We start from the raw sequence: 17,125 nt of genomic DNA, 5'->3' as shown, positions 1-17,125 counted from the left end.
ACGGCCTTACGAGTACTTCTTTCGTTCCGGCACCAAGCAATCACAGCAGCCAAGTATGGCGTGTTTTTATGTAGGCGTGTACTTCTCCGTATATCAAAATGACTTCCAATTTAGGACGGATGAAGTATGTAATACTATATATAGTGTTCATGGGCATATCTATTCTGATTTCTTGTGCCATCTCTTTTCTAAAAAAATAAAACAAAGTAAAAATAAGAAAAGTATTGGATTTTAGAGGAAAACTCATTAAATATTTAATAATCATAATAGGTTTAGTTCTTTAAATAAAATTGATCAACCAATTTTACTATCATTACATTAAGATAGTGTTGGGTTATGGACCGTAAACGTAAACCCAAACGGAAATGAAATACATCGCTACTGGTAATGGATGGATCAAATCCCAAATTTTGTTTGGTTCAACACTGTAAATGCAAACAAATACCAGAGCTATAGTTGACGGAGAAGGTAAGTTGCAACGACCTAGTTATGATCCGTTTACAGCGGATGTGCAGCGGTAATGTTCTTGAATGGGCTGTATTCTAATTACGGGGCAATGGATTACAGGCCACGCTTAACGTAATCTCTTACCTTGTATAATCTATTTACGTTACGAAACAAATGTTATCTAAAATGATACCTTACTTAAAGAAAAAAAAATAACCGACCCCGCGTCGCGGCTCCTGACTTCGGCTGGGCGTTCACCCTTTGCCGGCTCGGCGGACGGCGGCTCCCCCTCGTCTCTATTTCTTTTCCCCGTTCCCTTCACTCTTGGTCTCTCGCGGCGACGATTTGGCGCGCGGCAGCGCCTTCCCCCACGTCTTCGCCGGGCCCTTTGCCGGCGACGAGCGCCCAACAGGTATGCCCTCCCCTTCTCTTCCCTTCCTGCTGTGCGGAACGGAGCACCCCAAAACCTAGCGTAAGCTATTTGTATTCGGATCTGAACCAGTGACAACATATTCTCCTACTGACTTCGATTTTGTTTGCAATAATTATCCGGTGTAGATGTCCTGTGCTGGGTCCGCCCGTGCCAATTTCTGCATTTCCAGAATGCATCTTTATTACTTCCGTTTTCTATGCGCAGAATTCTCTGGAGCGAGCGTCTCAACATGTCTTGGGCTGCAATCGAGAATGATCCTGGTAAGTTTATTGTCTGTTGCCAAGAAGTTATACATTAAATTTGTTTCTCTTTTTGCATACGTTCCACATGTGGCACACTAATAAGGTTCCTCTAGGTCTCTGATGTATGCTGATTGATAAGTGTTCTGACCAGTCTGGCTGTAGCAGTATTTCATATTTGCCTTAGCTGAGTAACCTTTTTGATACCAGTACATGCGAGTTGCAACTTACTTTAGTAAGGCTGGAAAATATTGAGACGCGCATGCCTCTGGTTGTCTACACCTGTTGCAACTTTAGGAGAGTGTCCAGGTGTTTTAGGACAATGTGTCAGAGTAACACAATGGTCATTCCCAGTTTCTAATTTGCAGTATTTCTGCCTTTTGATTTCGTATTGTCCCTGACTAACAGAATGGTCATTCTCAATTTAGAATTCCCTATCTTATGCATTTGCTGTTGGAATGGGAGAAAATAATTTCTAGAGCCTAGAAGGCTAGAACTCTCTTCCTCCACATGGTGATATATATGTCAACTGGCTCAACTGCACACTGTTAATTTCTTGTTGCACCTTGTAACTGGTTACCATCTTTCTGGCAAAGGAAGAAACAACTCATGAGCTTTTTATGCTGTTATTACAGGTGTTCTTACGGAACTGCTGCAGCAGATGCAACTGAAAGGTCTTCAAGTAAGTAATCAACTACTTTCGCTCTATGAGTCCATGTTCTTGACAAAGGTAGATGGTTAGCAAACAGTCACCCAACCTTTTAGTATCGATACGGTAGGATTGTGATTCCGGTGCGCTTGCACCGACCAAAGTGAGCATACAATGCATCTTTTCCTGTTCATAGAATGGAACCGTTTGCAATGATCAACTCTGGCATTAACAATGAGAATATTTGAAAAACAGTTGGGATGAAAACAGATATTTGTATGATATAAGAACCCTAGCAAGATGTTAGGGTCCAATAAAACATATGAATGGCCACCAGTTTAGTTAAAGTAACTCTTTAGGCTACCTGAACCATGGAAGCGGCCTTTTACAAGCCCACGACGACCTTTATTCAAAACATTGCTGCCACCTTAGCATAGACTGATAGTAAACAATATAGAACATAAATTTAATGTTTTGGGAAACCGGAGTGAGGCTCTGCTTTCTTTTACATCAAGGAAAGCTGGTAGAGCTTGATATGCTATTCTAACTTTTTCTCCTTATTAGGTTGATGAACTCTACTCACTTGACCTGGATGCTCTCAATGATCTTCAGTATGTTATCTTACATCTAGCATTACCGCTAATGCCATTCTTTTTTCTAAATTAATGGCACCGAATTTCTGTTGGCGTTTCCAGGCCAATTTATGGGCTCATAGTGCTGTACAAATGGCGACCTCCAGAAAAGGATGAGCGTCCTGTCATGAAGGATACAATCCCAAACCTTTTCTTTGCCAACCAGGTCAGAAGCATCGAGTTGCCTAGCTACTCCTGCCACCTTCATTCAGCTGTATCTTTTAAAATCAAGCCTGTTCTTCACTTGCAGATAATTAATAACGCGTGTGCAACCCAAGCTATCCTTTCTGTTCTCTTGAACTCTCCTGGCATCACCCTTAGTGATGAGCTTAAAAGGCTAAAGGAATTTGCAAAGGACCTGCCACCTGAGCTCAAGGGATTGGCCATAGTCAATTGCACAAGCATCCGTATGTTAAACAACTCATTTGCAAGGTCAGAGGTCTCCGAGGAGCAGAAACCATCTAGCAAGGATGACGATGTCTACCACTTCATAAGTTATGTTCCAGTGGATGGCGTCCTGTATGAGCTTGATGGACTTAAGGAAGGGCCGATAAGCCTGGGGAAATGCTCAGGTGGTGTTGGTGAGGCCGGATGGCTTAGGGTGGCACAGCCCGTGATTCAAGAGCACATTGATCGGTTCTCACAGAATGAGGTAAGATTCAGTCTGATGGCAATCTTAAAGAACCGGAAGGAGGTGTACACAGCAGAGCTCAAAGACCTCCAGAGGCAGAGAGAGAGCCTCTTGCAGCAGATGAGCGATACTTCCGCCAGGCACATGTCATCTGTCGGGCAGTCTCTAGCAGAGGTGGCTGCTCAGATTGAGGCTGTGACGGAGAAGATCATAATGGAGGAAGAGAAGTTGAAGAAGTGGAAGATGGAGAACATGAGGAGGAAGCACAACTACGTGCCGTTCTTGTTCAATTTCCTCAAGATTCTCGAGGAGAAGCAGCAGTTGATGCCCCTGATAGAGAAGGCAAAGGCGAAACAGAAGTCTCACAGTCACAGCTCCAATCCTAGGTGAAAAAGCTGCAATGCATCCATATTGTTTGCTTTAGTTGCGATTTCTTGTAGAGATTGGCTGTGACTAGGAGCAGATCCAGGATCCCCCACCTTATCCATTAATAAAAAAATGGTCATACAAGAGGTTCGTGGCACAATACAAAGGATGTATAATGAGTGACCATTGCTCTTCTTCCTCAGTTTCACTAACTTATACATGGAAAATCAACTTGCAGGCTTCTTTTGTGCCAGTCAAATTAAACTTAAACGTAAGACTATAATTTTCATATCAGATCCAGTTGCACCTGCACGCATCGATCTATTGAACCTAAAGTGAATTAGAAGTTGCAATGGCTTTCAACTTTGAAGTTTGAAGGGTGCAATATTCTGACTTAAATAATAATGTGCAAGTGGTCTTGCATATTTGAAAATGACCATACATTGGTAACACTAATTACGCTTGAACACTTAACACATGCAAACCACAACTTCAGAAGCAGTACATTTCAATTTTGCATGCTACTCGTTGCAACATCAAACAACTCAAGAGGCATTCACAACAACACTTGGACACTTAGACGAGGAAGACGGTGAACTGGAGCACGGTCTCGACGCCGTCGGTCTCGAGCAGTGCGCCGGACGCCACCACCCCTCCGGGCCTGACGACGGCCACCTTGGCGAAGCCCTTGGCGCCGACGTACTTCCCGGTGCCACCGACGATGGCGAGGTGCGACTCCGAGTCGGCGGTGCGGTGCACGCCGAAGAAGCTGATGGTGTCGTCGAACCCGCCTTCCTTGAACATGGCCGTGACTGCCACCGTCTGGCTGACGCCCTCCTCCGAGCTGGCGATGTAGAAGCCCTGCGCCCGGCCGACCGCTGCGGACCCCAGCTCCGGCGCCTCCGTGAGCTCGTCGTCCACCACCGTCATGGTCCCGAAGAGGAGCTTCTGCAACGTGGTGCCCTGCGGCAGGCTGCCGCCGGCGAAGATGGGCACGCCGTTGCCGCCGTTGTTGTTGTTGTTGTTGTTGATGGACTTGACGGCGTTGGTGGCGCCGCCGAGGCCCGTGAGGAAGGGGATGTTGTTGTTGTCGATGGCGCTCGCCGCGCCGGAGTTGACGTTGACGCCGCTGCTGAGCGGCAGCACGGCGCCGTTGGGCCGCGCGAAGGGGAGCTGTCCCGTGACCGCCGCGTTGTCGACGATGCCGGCCACGATGCGCGCCGACGGGTTCGTGCCGCCCAGGATGTCGTGCATGAAGAACACCATCCCGTGGTCGCCCGTGGGGTTCGCCACCGCTGCACCCGCCCCCACCGGGATGGTGCTTGCCGCGACTGGCGCTGCCGCAGCGCCACCTGACGCCGCGGCGCCGGCCGCCCCTGCCGCAGCCGGGATGGCATTGGCAGCGGTCGGCGCGTCAGCAGCCACGGGCGCCACAGTCGGTGCGGCAGCTGGCGCGACAGCAGCAGCAGCAGCAGCACCAGTGTCGTCGTCGCCGCCGCCGCCGGAAGTCAGCTGGCGCGTCGGCCTCGCCGCGGTGGCGCCGGACGCGACGAGGAGCAGGAGGAGGAGGGAAGAGAGGGTGACAGTGGCTGCTGGCTTCTTGGACGCCATCTGAGCTGGCTGTCTGCTTTGCCCTGCAGCACTGATGGCACTGTCACTGCTGTATCTCCCGAGCTGCGACTGTGATGACGGGTTGAGTCGCTCAGACATGAGATCTTATATACAGGGATCGGGATGCGCCGTGCCGCGTATGAGCATTTTGATAGCTTTTGAATCTTTGATCGTTGAGTGGTTGGTGGTGTGGAGTTGCTCACTTGCTCATTTTGGAGGAAGGAACCAATGGTTTAGTTGCGCTCGCTTGTCGCGTGCTGTCTGTCTCGTCTTCGTTTTTGGCGCTGAACGGCCCGAGTTGTTGCGTAAACTGCTAGGCGCGGCCCAGTTTTCTCGAGCTCCTTCAAGAACGTGGGCCCGTTAAAGGCCAAGGAAGATCGATTCCGCGCGAGCGGCGGCCTAGTGGCTCCAGCAGGCTGCAGGCCGCCGGACTGGGGGACAGGTGGCCTCGCGTGAAATGGCCTCCAATTCCACGGCCGAACCGGAGAACTGTGGCGCGCGGCACCGACCACGGTGAATAGTAAGCACAAAAGCACGTAGGGGCGGCCGCGGCCAGCCGGCCACTAACCAGTAACCACGCCGTATGGCGCTGTCGCCGTCGGCAACTTGGCGGAGGTTCCCCGCCGCCGCTGGGCGGGCGCGGGCGGCGCTTTCGCCCGGCTTCGCTGCCCGCCGGCTGCAGCGGGCGATTAGATTCCTGGCCCGGCTTCGCTGCCCGCCGGCCGCCGCCCGGGCCACCGTTGCTCCTCTGCCGTCTCCGCCGCGGTGTCGGCACGTGCTGCCCGTGCCCGGGTTCACATGTTATTGAACTCCAACTGAACCTTGTGTCAGTGCCATCCTGCCCACCCTCGCCGGTCTCCGCGCCCTCCGATCGGCGCGTGTAGCTCCGCCGCGACCGCGACGGACACTAGGTGTCACTGTCTCGGCCGGACAGGCCCTCGCCGACAATAGCACGTTTACGTTCGGCAATGACGTCGTCGTGGTGAACCAAGCCACCGAGACAATAACTTCTTGTTCTGCTTCTGGTAGATCTGCCCACAGCACAGCCATATGAAACACCACCGTCGCCGTGCGTGGCAGCGGCGGCCCGTTAGCTTCAGCGTTATGCTGGCGCCGCCGCCGCCGCCGCCGACGTAACAGAGTAAAACGCACCCGGCACGCATGCTGATGCAAAGACCGACGATCGGACCTCAACTTTGTGTTGTGGTCACCTGATCCGCTGACCGGTGGTAAAAGGATCCTTTAATTTAGAATAGAAAATTTAAGGATCGGGTTCAATAAGGATCGGGTCATAAATTTATATGATTTTAACTAAAAAATAGATAGAGCTAAGTTAGATTGTGAAGGAGGCATGAGGGTCATGATCCATTACCATCCGGTACACAATCTAGAACACACGTCTTCTAACAACTGAACCATCCTGGCACTTTTTCCACTTTTTCCCTTGGCCTGCTTGCGTATAGGGAGGGACAGGGGTCGCGTGAGAAAAAGCTTTGAATTTCCACGGGCGCATTGAACGAAGGCCCCCGACAGACCATGGTGATCGGTGAAAGACATGATAAAAGCGACGTTTGGTTCAGAAGTCCTATCACATCGAATGTTTAGATACTAACATAGACTAATTACATATTTGTAATTAGTCTATGTTCAATACTTTTAATTAGTATTTGTAATTAGTCTATGTTTAATACTCTTAATTAGTATCTAAATATTCGATGTGATATGGACTAGACATGGACTAAATTTTAATCTGTGAAACCAAACACCCTTGACCACACCGCGGTGGCGCGTGCATTGTTTTTAGGGCTGCTGTCGTCGACGTCGTCGTCGACTTGCCGAAGGTTCCCCGCCGCTGTTCAAAGCTGGTAATGGTTTGAAATCCAAACCAAAGCTGCACCAAACTATTTCTAATTTATCACAGCAGGCGGATCCAACCAGACCAACCGATGCTCATTTTAAAACCAAACTGATCTAAACTAACGAGCAGCTTCCAACTGAACAAAACCACCACTGCTAGCTACCTCCTACCGGTTCCTGAACATGGTTTTCGCTGTCTGCCAAGCAGCAGCCTACGCTTGCCATTCAATGTCACAATGGGAACTTGATCCTTGCGTTAAATAGCATCTTCTGGCAACAAATTAGCAGCGTCAGGCGTGGTGGGAGAGACGGGCGTGAAGATCTGGAAGGATCCTTCCACATCACACGTGCGCAGACCATTCAAACCCAATCTAAATTGGCCCAAATCGATCTCAGCTAGAAAGTGAAATCAACTGTTGATGCAAATTTAGGGCTAACACATGAAAATCACTTGAACGTGTGGCGCGTGGAGGGGCTCCTCACTGCTCCTCTGCACTGCTCCTCTGCACATGCCGGTCAGATCGGTATGATGGCCGGTCAGATCGGATTCGTCGGGAAGTCCGGCAAAGATCCAATGAACGCTCGTTCGGGAGGGATCCTGTCGGAGCAGGCGCACTTTGGGTTGCCCTAGGCTTAGCAGGCCAGCTAGAGCGCCTCCTCACGTCATGGAGACAGGAGAAGAATAGCACATGGGGGTTGGAAAAGTACGGTAAAAAGGAAAAAAGTAAAAGATAAAAGATAAATTTGTCAATCGCCTGTGACCCTTTATATTTATAGATGGGGAGGTCTTGCTCCGTTTGAAGTTGAAACCTTTCCAAATATCGTGCAAAAATATAACTTCTACTCGGACTCTATAGACCTAAACCGGTCTGAATGTCCCCTCGGGGGCAGATTTTTCTGAGATCATTACTCTCTCATCCGAACTTCAAATTGGACATTCTATATAGAATTTTGATCTACTCGACAAGAGCTACACAATGATGAAGTCTAATTTACATTTTAAGCACTTTGACCAAACCGGTTTGACCAGTTGGGAGACCGGTTCAGAGACCTGCTCGTCCAATTATGCCAATTTTGACCTCGAACACATGCCCCCCTGTTTTTCTGGCAAAGCTTGCGTGCCAGAAAACATTCTCAATGATCAAAATTGTCTAAATACGATGATAAATAATACATATGGTTTCTAAAGCCTTTATGGATAGTAATGTAGCAGAAATAATATTCTGACAAGTACAATTATGGCATCAACTTTCAGCTTTGAATATCTAAACATATCTAAGAACAGAAAGCTCGATGTGGCCATGGTAACCAATTATGACATAAGCATAATATTGATAATCATAAGATAATAACCAAGAATTATACCAAAACCATGTATTAAATCAGATATACCTATATGCATCGACAGAATAAATAATGAAGACCAATACGATGATCGTTGATGCTTCTTTGCTCTTGGTGACGAAGAATTCCTACTTTGATCATCTCCTAAGGGATTGCTTCACTTTTGCTCGGCTATCTTCTAGTACTTATGCAACAATTCAGCAAAGTTTAGTTTCTTCTTCATCACCTTGTTCCTCGATGTGACACTTTTAGCTCTGCTAGAATTTTTGGCAAAACTGGTCAGACCGGTTCCTTCAGAACCAACCACTTTGAGGTTATCTTGCCCCCCAGTCGAACTTGATTGTTGTTCAGCTATAATATTTGAAACATACTCATCATTAGGGACAACTTCATCAACAGATATAGCCGATGATTATTCAATGTTCGACTTTTCTATGTCCAGTATCAAATCTAAATTTTGATTTAATCTACCATCCTTTTTGACACGGTAGACTTGTTTAATCACCTTGTGCTTATGTTTCACTATAGACCGATTCTTATGATCAAAACGGTCATCATTTGTAGGTGGTGGCTGATTAATTATCGGCTCCCTATATGTAGTATCCGGAGAAAAGTATCTAGGAGGAGACGACGTCCATGAATTATGAGAAGGCCATTGGCATATTATAGTAAGGCCCCATTGCATAGGCATGAATGATCCATGTGATAAAGACGACATCGATGTTGGAAAGTTATTCCATTGCCGATTCCGATCATGGAACTTCTGTTTTGAAGCAGATTTTAAGTGCTTGGAACTTTTAGACCGACTAGCATCATTGGCATCCTTTTGTCTTTGGGACTTAGTCGGAAGCTTCGTATTGGGTTTCAGCTTTCCGTTTTGATGCTTGCTACGGCCTTTTGATTCAACGGTTTTCCAAACACCAATCTCAGGTTTCTTGGTTTAACCATGATTTATTTTACGAAACCCTAAAAGAAGCGGTTAGACCGGTTTGCAAACCGATCAGACCGGTTGCGGCATGACCGGCACCTTTGCCTTTGTTTTGTTACCCTCCGAGCGTTGAAATACTAGATATAGCTTCTTGGCTCTTGCTAGGAGGTTTTGGACTAGAAACTTCGGCTAGAAACACCCGCACTGGATCTTAACCAACTACTTTAGGGGTGGGCACAAAACTCGAATCCTGAACCCGAAAAGCCGATCCCGAACTTGGAAAATCCGACACCTGATAAACCTTTTTCCAACACCCCGATAAACCCGAAGGTATCTCGGATGCTAAGTCCAGAAACCTAAAATTATTACGGGTAATTCGAGTTTGCAACCCTAGTGCCCGAAATCCCCGAACAACCCGAAATATCTAGCCTAGGAACCCGAGAAGCCCAACGCCCAACAGCTAACATTTTAGCCCAGCCCACGTAGCTACATTCGAAAACCGTCACCAACCAACTTGCTCGTCCTCCTCTTCTTATCCCTCCCGCATCTGCTGGCTGCTGCAGGCCGCTCGCCGCATCTCGCACGCCTCCCAACCCCCACCACCATCCTCGTTGCCGGCCGCAGGACCGCAGCACCATTCTCCCAACCTCCAACAACACCAAGTTCGCGCTCGGCTTGTTCAGGGCCCCCGATGGCGACGGGACCGCCGCGCCGCGGCCGAACCGTGGTACCTCGGCGTATGGTTCACCGCGGTCCGCGAATGGACCATGGTGTGGGTGGCCAACGGCGCCAGCCCCGTCGCCGACGCCGCTGCGTCGCCGGAGCTCACCGTCTCCGCCGTCGGCGATCTCGTCGTGGCGAACCAGGCCACCAACAAAATCAACTGGTCCGCCCAACCGGCCCAGGCCATAGCCAAGAACGCCACCGTCGCCGTGCTCCTCGACAGCGGAAACCTCGTCCTCCTCGACGCCTCCAGCTCCTCGGCCCCCCGCACGCTGTGGCAGAGCTTCGACCACCCGACCGACACGCTGCTCCCCAGCGCGAAGCTCGGCCGGAACAAGGCCACCGGCGTGAACCGCCGCCTCGTCTCCAGGAAGAGCTCCGCCACCCCGTTCCCGGGACCCTACTGCTTCGAGGTCGACCCCGACGTTCCCCAGCTCGTGCTCAAGCTCTGCGACTCCTCCGTCGCCTACTGGTCCACTGGCGCGTGGAGCGGCAAGTACTTCGGCAACATCCCGGAGCTGGCGGGGAACGTGCCCAACTTCCACCTCGCGTTCGTCGACTACGGAAGAGAAGAGTACCTCCAGTTCAACGTCACCACCGACGGGACGGTGACACGCAACATTGTCGACGTCACCGGCCAGAACAAGCATCAGGTCTGGATCGACGCGTCACAGGACTGGCTGACGCTCTACGCCGGCCCGAAGGCGCAGTGCGACGTGTACGCCGCCTGCGGGGCTTTCACGCTCTGCAGCTACGCCGCGCCGCAGCCCTGCAGCTGCATGAAGGGCTTCTCACTGAGGTCGGAGAGGGGTTGGGAGCAGGGTGATCGGACAGGAGGATGTGTCAGGGATGCACCAGAAGTGAAGCATCTTCAACTGATGGGTTCTTCTCCATGCTTAGCATTGGGTTGCCTGACAGAGAGCATGGCTTGATAAACGTTAGGAGTTCGTCTGAATGCTCGACGAGTTGCCTGAACAACCGCTCTTGCATCGCGTATTCCTATGGCAGCCAGGGATGCTTTGTTTGGCTGGACGGATTGATCAACGCAAAACAAACCCAAAGCAACGGTACTAGTGCAATTTCTAATGTAGCTTGTCTGATGCTTTGTTTGGCCGTGAAGAGATTGGACGGCAGCTTCCAGGGAGAGAAGCAATTCAGAGCTGAAGTGAGCTCGATCGGCGTCATCCAGCACATCAACGTGGTGAAACTGGTTGGCTTCTGCTGCGAAGGCGAGAACCGGTTCCTCGTCTACGTGCACGTGCCGAACCGGTCCCTCGACATCCACCTGTTCCAGAGCGACGGCGACGGCGGCGTGTTCTTGGACTGGGGCGCCCGGTACCAGATCGCCGTCGGAGTCGCCAGGGGCCTCTCCTACCTCCATGAGGGGGTGCCGGGACTGGATCATCCACTGCGACGTCAAGCCGCAGAACATCCTCCTGGACGCGTTGCTGCTCCCGAAGATCGCCGACTTCGGGATGGCCAAGCTCGTCGGGCGGGGCTTCAGCCGCGTGCTGACCACGATGAGGGGCACCAAGGGGTACCTCGCGCCGGAGTGGATCGGCGGGACGGCCGTCACGGCCAAGGTCGACGTGTACAACTACGGCATGGTGCTGCTGGAGCTCGTGTCGGGGAGGAGGAACTCCGGCGCCGGCGAGGAGTGCTACACGACCTCTGAGTCTGATGGTGACCATGTCGCGTATTTCCCCATGAAAGCCGCGAGGGAGCTGATCGAGGGGGACGTGAGGTCGCTGCTGGACGAGAGGCTGTGCGGTGACGCGAACCTCAAGGAGGTGGAGAGGGCCTGCAAGGTGGCGTGCTGGTGCATCCAGGACGACGAGGCTCACCGGCCGACGATGGGGGAAGTGGTTCAGATGCTGGAGGGTGTGCTTGATCGCGACATGCCACCGCTGCCGAGGTTGCTCGAGACCATGTTTGCAAGACCACAATCGTCAACGCAACGGATGACAACCGTTTCGAGTACGTCAGTAACCTTTACGAGTGGTAGTGGATCATCACAAATTTAGCTCGCTGGTATATGCTGCTGTTTTTTTCCCCATAAATCCACATACAAATAATTTTTTATGCTCTCACTCCTGTAAATTTGTTCCTTTTTAAATATATATTTCTCGATGTTGCACTTTTTTTTTTAGAAAAAGAGAGATCCATTCATTACTCAGGAACAAGGGTACACTACTGGGCAACTATAGACTTGACACAAAAGGGAACTTGTGTACGCCGTACTGCAGTATGTACAGTACAATACGTTTCGCCAACCGTGCCAATTCATGAGAAACTATATTATTTTGATCTCTCTTTACTGCCTGGAAACAAACTTCCGACAAACTACTACTAGCCTGCAAAGTCTCTGATCACAAAAACAAAAGAGGTTCTATTTTTTGTACCCATTGACAAAGCCTTGATGACTTCCGAGCAATCAGACTCAGGAATTGCCTTTTTTTTCAGCACCATTTATAGATTAATTTCCTCTTCTAGATTGATTTCCTTCGAACAAAGGATTCAAATTTCACCACGTCTCATCTATGTCCATTGTGGCTCATGCTGGCGGAAAAAATTGCATGGTACTGGTCCATTGTGCTAAACCTACACATTCAATTAAAGAACATTCAATTTCGCTGTGAGTCCAGCTTTATTGTCTTCATTTTGTTTTTCATCTTAATGTAAATTTTCTATAAAAAAAACCTTCAGGCAAATGAACAGGTTTGTGATTAGGAGGAAACTGCAATTCGATCTGATCTGATAGCACATAAAGGAGGACTGCAAACAAACAACTTAACAAGGCTTATGTATGTAGAAGAATGAGTTTGCATCTACAAGCTTAGGTTACAGTGTTTGAACAAGCAAGATAACCAACGAACATCAATATCACAGCAGCTGTCTTGCAAACAAAGAACGGAAAAAAAAATACAAATCTACGTGCAAACAAAGAGAAGGATTCTTATGCCATCTAAAAGTTTGTCTTTGAGTAGCTGTGAAGAAGAGAATCACACACGCGGCAGACTCGAAATCTTAATCTACAATCTGAGCTCGAGATCGAGCGGTGGCGCCACAACGCCGGCGTGGCCTCCTCCCCCAGCGATATCTTGGATGAAGCCGTCGTCCAAGAAGTCATCTTCGTCCTCGGCCCACGCGTCTTCGCCGTCATCCTCCATGGCTGCGGTGTCTCCTTCCTCAACGTCAGAAAAGATGTTGATGAACTCGTCAAACAGCTCCCGATCTTCCTCGGCCCACGCCTGCACGCCCTCCATGGGCACTGCGCTCTTGGTGGAGTCGAAGGGCGGGTAGTAGTCAAACTCGTCGGGCCGCTCCATGAGGCGCGACCAGAAGAGGTCCAGCTCCGCGATCTCTGCTGCTTCGTCTTCTTCTTCTTGATGATGTTGCTGCTGCTAATCCTCCATCGGTGACGACTCTGCGGGCTCGATCAAGTCCTGGATCAGCTCTAGGAACTCCTCCGCGGTGTCGGAGGCCAAGGCGGCGGCGCGCATGCGCATGGCCTTGGTTTGAGTAGAGAAGCCGCCCACGAGAAGTTCTTCCGCCATGGCTTCGCTAGCTCGATCGGTTAGGGCGCACGCGGCCTTGGTTAGTTGCGATCGACCAGATCGGATGGATTTCTACGTACGCGGCCTCCTAAATTTATAGGTTATAGCTAGGGTGCCCTGTTCCCATCGGAAATTCGGAATTGGCAACCTCACGAACCGACTCGCACCCACCAACTCGACCGAGTCCGATCGGAGTAGTCCGACTACGACTCTGTCTGTAGTGCAAGCCCCTGTGATTGGGGCACGACAGCGGGGCCGTCGATGGAGCCATGGAGGTCGTCGGTGCGGTGATGGCCGGCGACGTACGGGAGCTTTCACGGTCAACGGCAACAAGACGGCTTCTGCCTTCTTGGAGCACTTCCTCCTACTAGACGACTAGCTAGCACCGTGGGGAAACAAATATGCACTGACTGAATAAAATGAATCAAATAAAAGCTTATCCGATGTAAGCTGGTGACCATAGCTGAAGCTGCTATTTACCTCCCTGTAAGCTGGTGAACCCAGCTGTTTTCTTGAGGTAAACGCAATCTCTCTCAAGCAGGACGGGTTTGCCTCACCAAAGCAGTGCTTTCAGCGCAGCCATTATACCTACTAACCGTCATAAAAGCACCAAACGAAGTATTAGACGAACTAGACAAAATAAGAAAATGATTCATCTGGGTCGGAGACACAACGCTTACAGGCGGCAAATGCAAGGTTAATTGAATCAAAACCTGCTTACCAAAAGAAAATGGGGGGTTAGGAGTGCTAAACCTACACAAATTCGCTAGAGCATTGAGACTGCGCTGGATTTGGCACGAGTGGGAATCACCGCGGAAAACATGGATTGGAACGGAGATACCATGTGACAACTCCGATCAACATTTGTTCGCGGCTTGCACAACAATCACAGTGGGTAATGGACGCAAAACAAGCTTCTGGCATTCAACCTGGGGACAAGGAAATAGGCCAAAAGACATTGCGCCCAACATATATATGCTATCCACGGGAAAGCATAAAAAACTAGCAGAAGCCTTATATAACAATAGCTGGGTGGCAGACATAAACATCCATGAAGGACTGACAACACAACACCTCCAAGAATTTGTAGCACTATGGCGTCTAGCAGTAATGGTGCGGCTGCAAATGCAAACACAACAGGAAGACACAATACAATGGAAATTCACGTCTAACGGAAAATACTCAGCGGCATCAGCATACAAGGCGCAGTTCTAGGGATCCACTTATGCGCCACACTACAAAACAATATGGCACTGCTGGGCGCCACCGAAATGCAAGTTTTTCGCATGGTTGATCCTCCAAAACCGCGTATGGACAGCTGATCGACTTGCGCGACGAGGATGGCCTCACTCCCCTGCATGTCCCTTGTGCCGTATACAACAAGAGACAGCACACCATCTAGTGGCTCAGTGTAGATACACCAAGCGAATATGGAGCCTCGTGGCCACTTGGACATCGCAACCAAGCATACAACCCTCGGAATGGCCCCCAACCGATAACGCTCTGGAATGGTGGATGAATATGACTACAAGGACCGAAGCCCCTAGGAAGGGAACATGCTCTATGGCGCTGCTGATAATATGGGAAATCTGGAAGGAGCGAAATAGGCGAATTTTCAACCATCAAGAGATGGCAGCAACCTCATTGCTGGCTAAAATCAAGGAGGAAGCAGGAACATGGATTTTAGCAGGGGCAAAAGCTTTAGCGACCTTTTCATCTAGAGAGTAATCGCGTAAGAGTGACATATTATGAAACACTACTGTAATAATCTACTCTATCAATGAAATAGGCACAGTCTCGTGCCCATTCGTTAAAAAAAATTATACGAGCAAAAATTTATACAGATAAATTTGGTCATAGAGTTATGCAACGCAAAAGTTACACAAAAATTATGTTGATAAATTGTGAGCTACAGAAGTTATATACAAAAATTGTGCTCATAAAGTATGAACAGAAGAATATACGAGCAAATTATGTGCATAAATCATGAACAAATTATACCAAACAAAAGTTATGAGAAAATTGTGTGCATAAATCATGAACAAATTATGCCAAACAAAAGTTATGTGCATACATTGTGATTGTAAGATATATATATATATATATATATATATATATATATATATATATAAATCGATAAGGAATATTGGAACAAAGATTAGAGACAAAAATGGACCACAAATTCGAAAACAAAAATATAGAAACACAACTTTTGGGAGAAAAAAGAGAAAGAGAAATGGGGATTTGTTGGGAGTGGCAGTGCTTGTCGCCGCCGTGCTGCTTCGCCGGGGCAGCTGCGCCATCGTCGCCGCCGTCGTAGACAAGCCGGAGCCCCAGCTGCCTTCCGGCAATGAAGAGGAAAGGGGAAGAGGAGCCCTCACCGGACGGCCACCGCGCGCGCCCTCCGGAGCCGCTGCCGCGGCTCAGCTCGCCGGAAGGAGCCACAGGTCTCGCCTCTGCCCATCTGCCGGGAAGCGCACGGGCTGCCGGTGTCGAAAGGGAAGGGGAGCCCTCACCTCCTCCCCATGCACGTGGGGACCTGGGAGGCTGGGAGGTGGTCGGGTGGGCAGCGCACGCGGCGGACTCGGTCTCGCGCGTAGAATCAACTTTGCGCTGGATTATGCAGCAGGTTTGTTGTTTCTATTGAAACGGCAAGCACTAGCCAAAACAACTGACAAGTCGGATGTTGGTTCCTACGGATGTTTCATGTTTATAATCATATGCCTTTGAAACTTTGTCGACCAAATGCCACAGAATGTCTATTGATTCGTCGCAAGGTTTCGGTGAAACTTTGCTAGTGAGTGGTCTGAATTCTGAAATGTCTGTTCCTAAATGCTAGTCACTTCCTGAATAAAAATCGGATTTGCGGGATTATAGCTTAATTTGATTTATGTTCCCATTGCACGCGTCGCTGCTGAAATGTTACTATCAACTTGCTCAAAATCTGTCTCATCTTCTCAAATGTTGTTTAGCACGCCTTGCACCCCCCTCCCAACACGGCTCCAGGACTTGTCGTTGTTGCAACCTTCCAAAATGTAAAAACAATTTATCACTACCTGCAGTCGATCTGACACTAAAATAGTAAAAATGCACATGTACTCCCTCCGTATAGGAAAAGGAAGTCGTTTAGACAGCATTTAGCATACTAAGGAGTGATTAATTAGGGTATAGTTTTTCCTATCTACCCCTATTAAATAGGGTTGCGGATCCTTCATAGACAACAACCTCACGCAGCTTGATTGATTAGTGCAACTCCCGATACTTGAAGTTCCAGGTTTGATTCTTCGCGGATGCAATTTTTTGCCGTGCAGAGTATTAAAAAAATAAAAAAAATGAATCCCGACCACCTCGCCCTCCCCCTCGGCCGCCGGACCCCGCCTCCCTGCTGCCGGCCCCCTCCTCCGCCCCCGCCCGCCTGCTCCTCTACCCCCACCGACCCCCGCTTGCTCTTTCGCCCCCGCCACCCGCCTGCTCCCCCGTGCCCGCCGCCGACCCCCGCCGCCCGCCTGCTCCTCCACCCTCACGCCCGCTGTCGGCCCCCGCCGTCCCGCTTCCACCCCGCCGTCGCCCCTCCGACCTTCCACCTCCGCCAACCGCCCCGCCCGCCACCCCACCTTGAACTCCACCTCTCAAAGGCATCACTTAGTGATACCAGGAATTACGTAGAACTTAGTACTACTACATGTAGACCTCGACACATACTAGCAC

The 17,125-nt window shown here is 49.7% G+C and overlaps 2 protein-coding genes and 1 pseudogene across 2 annotated transcripts; 2 read left to right on the top strand and 1 right to left on the bottom strand.

Annotated features, from left to right (window-relative positions):
- Nucleotides 1–698: 698 nt before the first annotated feature.
- Nucleotides 699–3,656, top strand: LOC101765285 (ubiquitin carboxyl-terminal hydrolase 2). Its single transcript, XM_004968199.3, has 6 exons — nucleotides 699–859; nucleotides 1,085–1,140; nucleotides 1,755–1,801; nucleotides 2,333–2,379; nucleotides 2,464–2,566; nucleotides 2,651–3,656. Exons 2-6 carry the CDS (start codon nucleotides 1,110–1,112, stop codon nucleotides 3,419–3,421), a joined length of 999 nt encoding a protein of 332 aa, XP_004968256.1. The 5' UTR covers nucleotides 699–859; nucleotides 1,085–1,109; the 3' UTR covers nucleotides 3,422–3,656.
- A 144-nt stretch (nucleotides 3,657–3,800) lies between these two features.
- LOC101764892 (dirigent protein 10) lies at nucleotides 3,801–5,072 on the bottom strand. Its single transcript, XM_004968197.2, has one exon. The coding sequence runs from the start codon at nucleotides 5,006–5,008 to the stop codon at nucleotides 3,974–3,976; it is 1,035 nt and encodes a 344-aa protein (XP_004968254.1). The 5' UTR covers nucleotides 5,009–5,072; the 3' UTR covers nucleotides 3,801–3,973.
- Nucleotides 5,073–9,790: 4,718 nt separating this feature from the next.
- Nucleotides 9,791–12,002, top strand: LOC101767754 (annotated as a pseudogene).
- The last annotated feature ends 5,123 nt before the right edge of the window (nucleotides 12,003–17,125 follow it).

The sequence above is a fragment of the Setaria italica genome, chromosome V, assembly GCF_000263155.2.
Source record: "Setaria italica strain Yugu1 chromosome V, Setaria_italica_v2.0, whole genome shotgun sequence".
NCBI lineage: Eukaryota > Viridiplantae > Streptophyta > Magnoliopsida > Poales > Poaceae > Setaria > Setaria italica.
The sequence above is the reverse complement of the archived record's forward strand: the minus strand, read 5'-3'. Positions and strand labels throughout refer to the sequence as shown.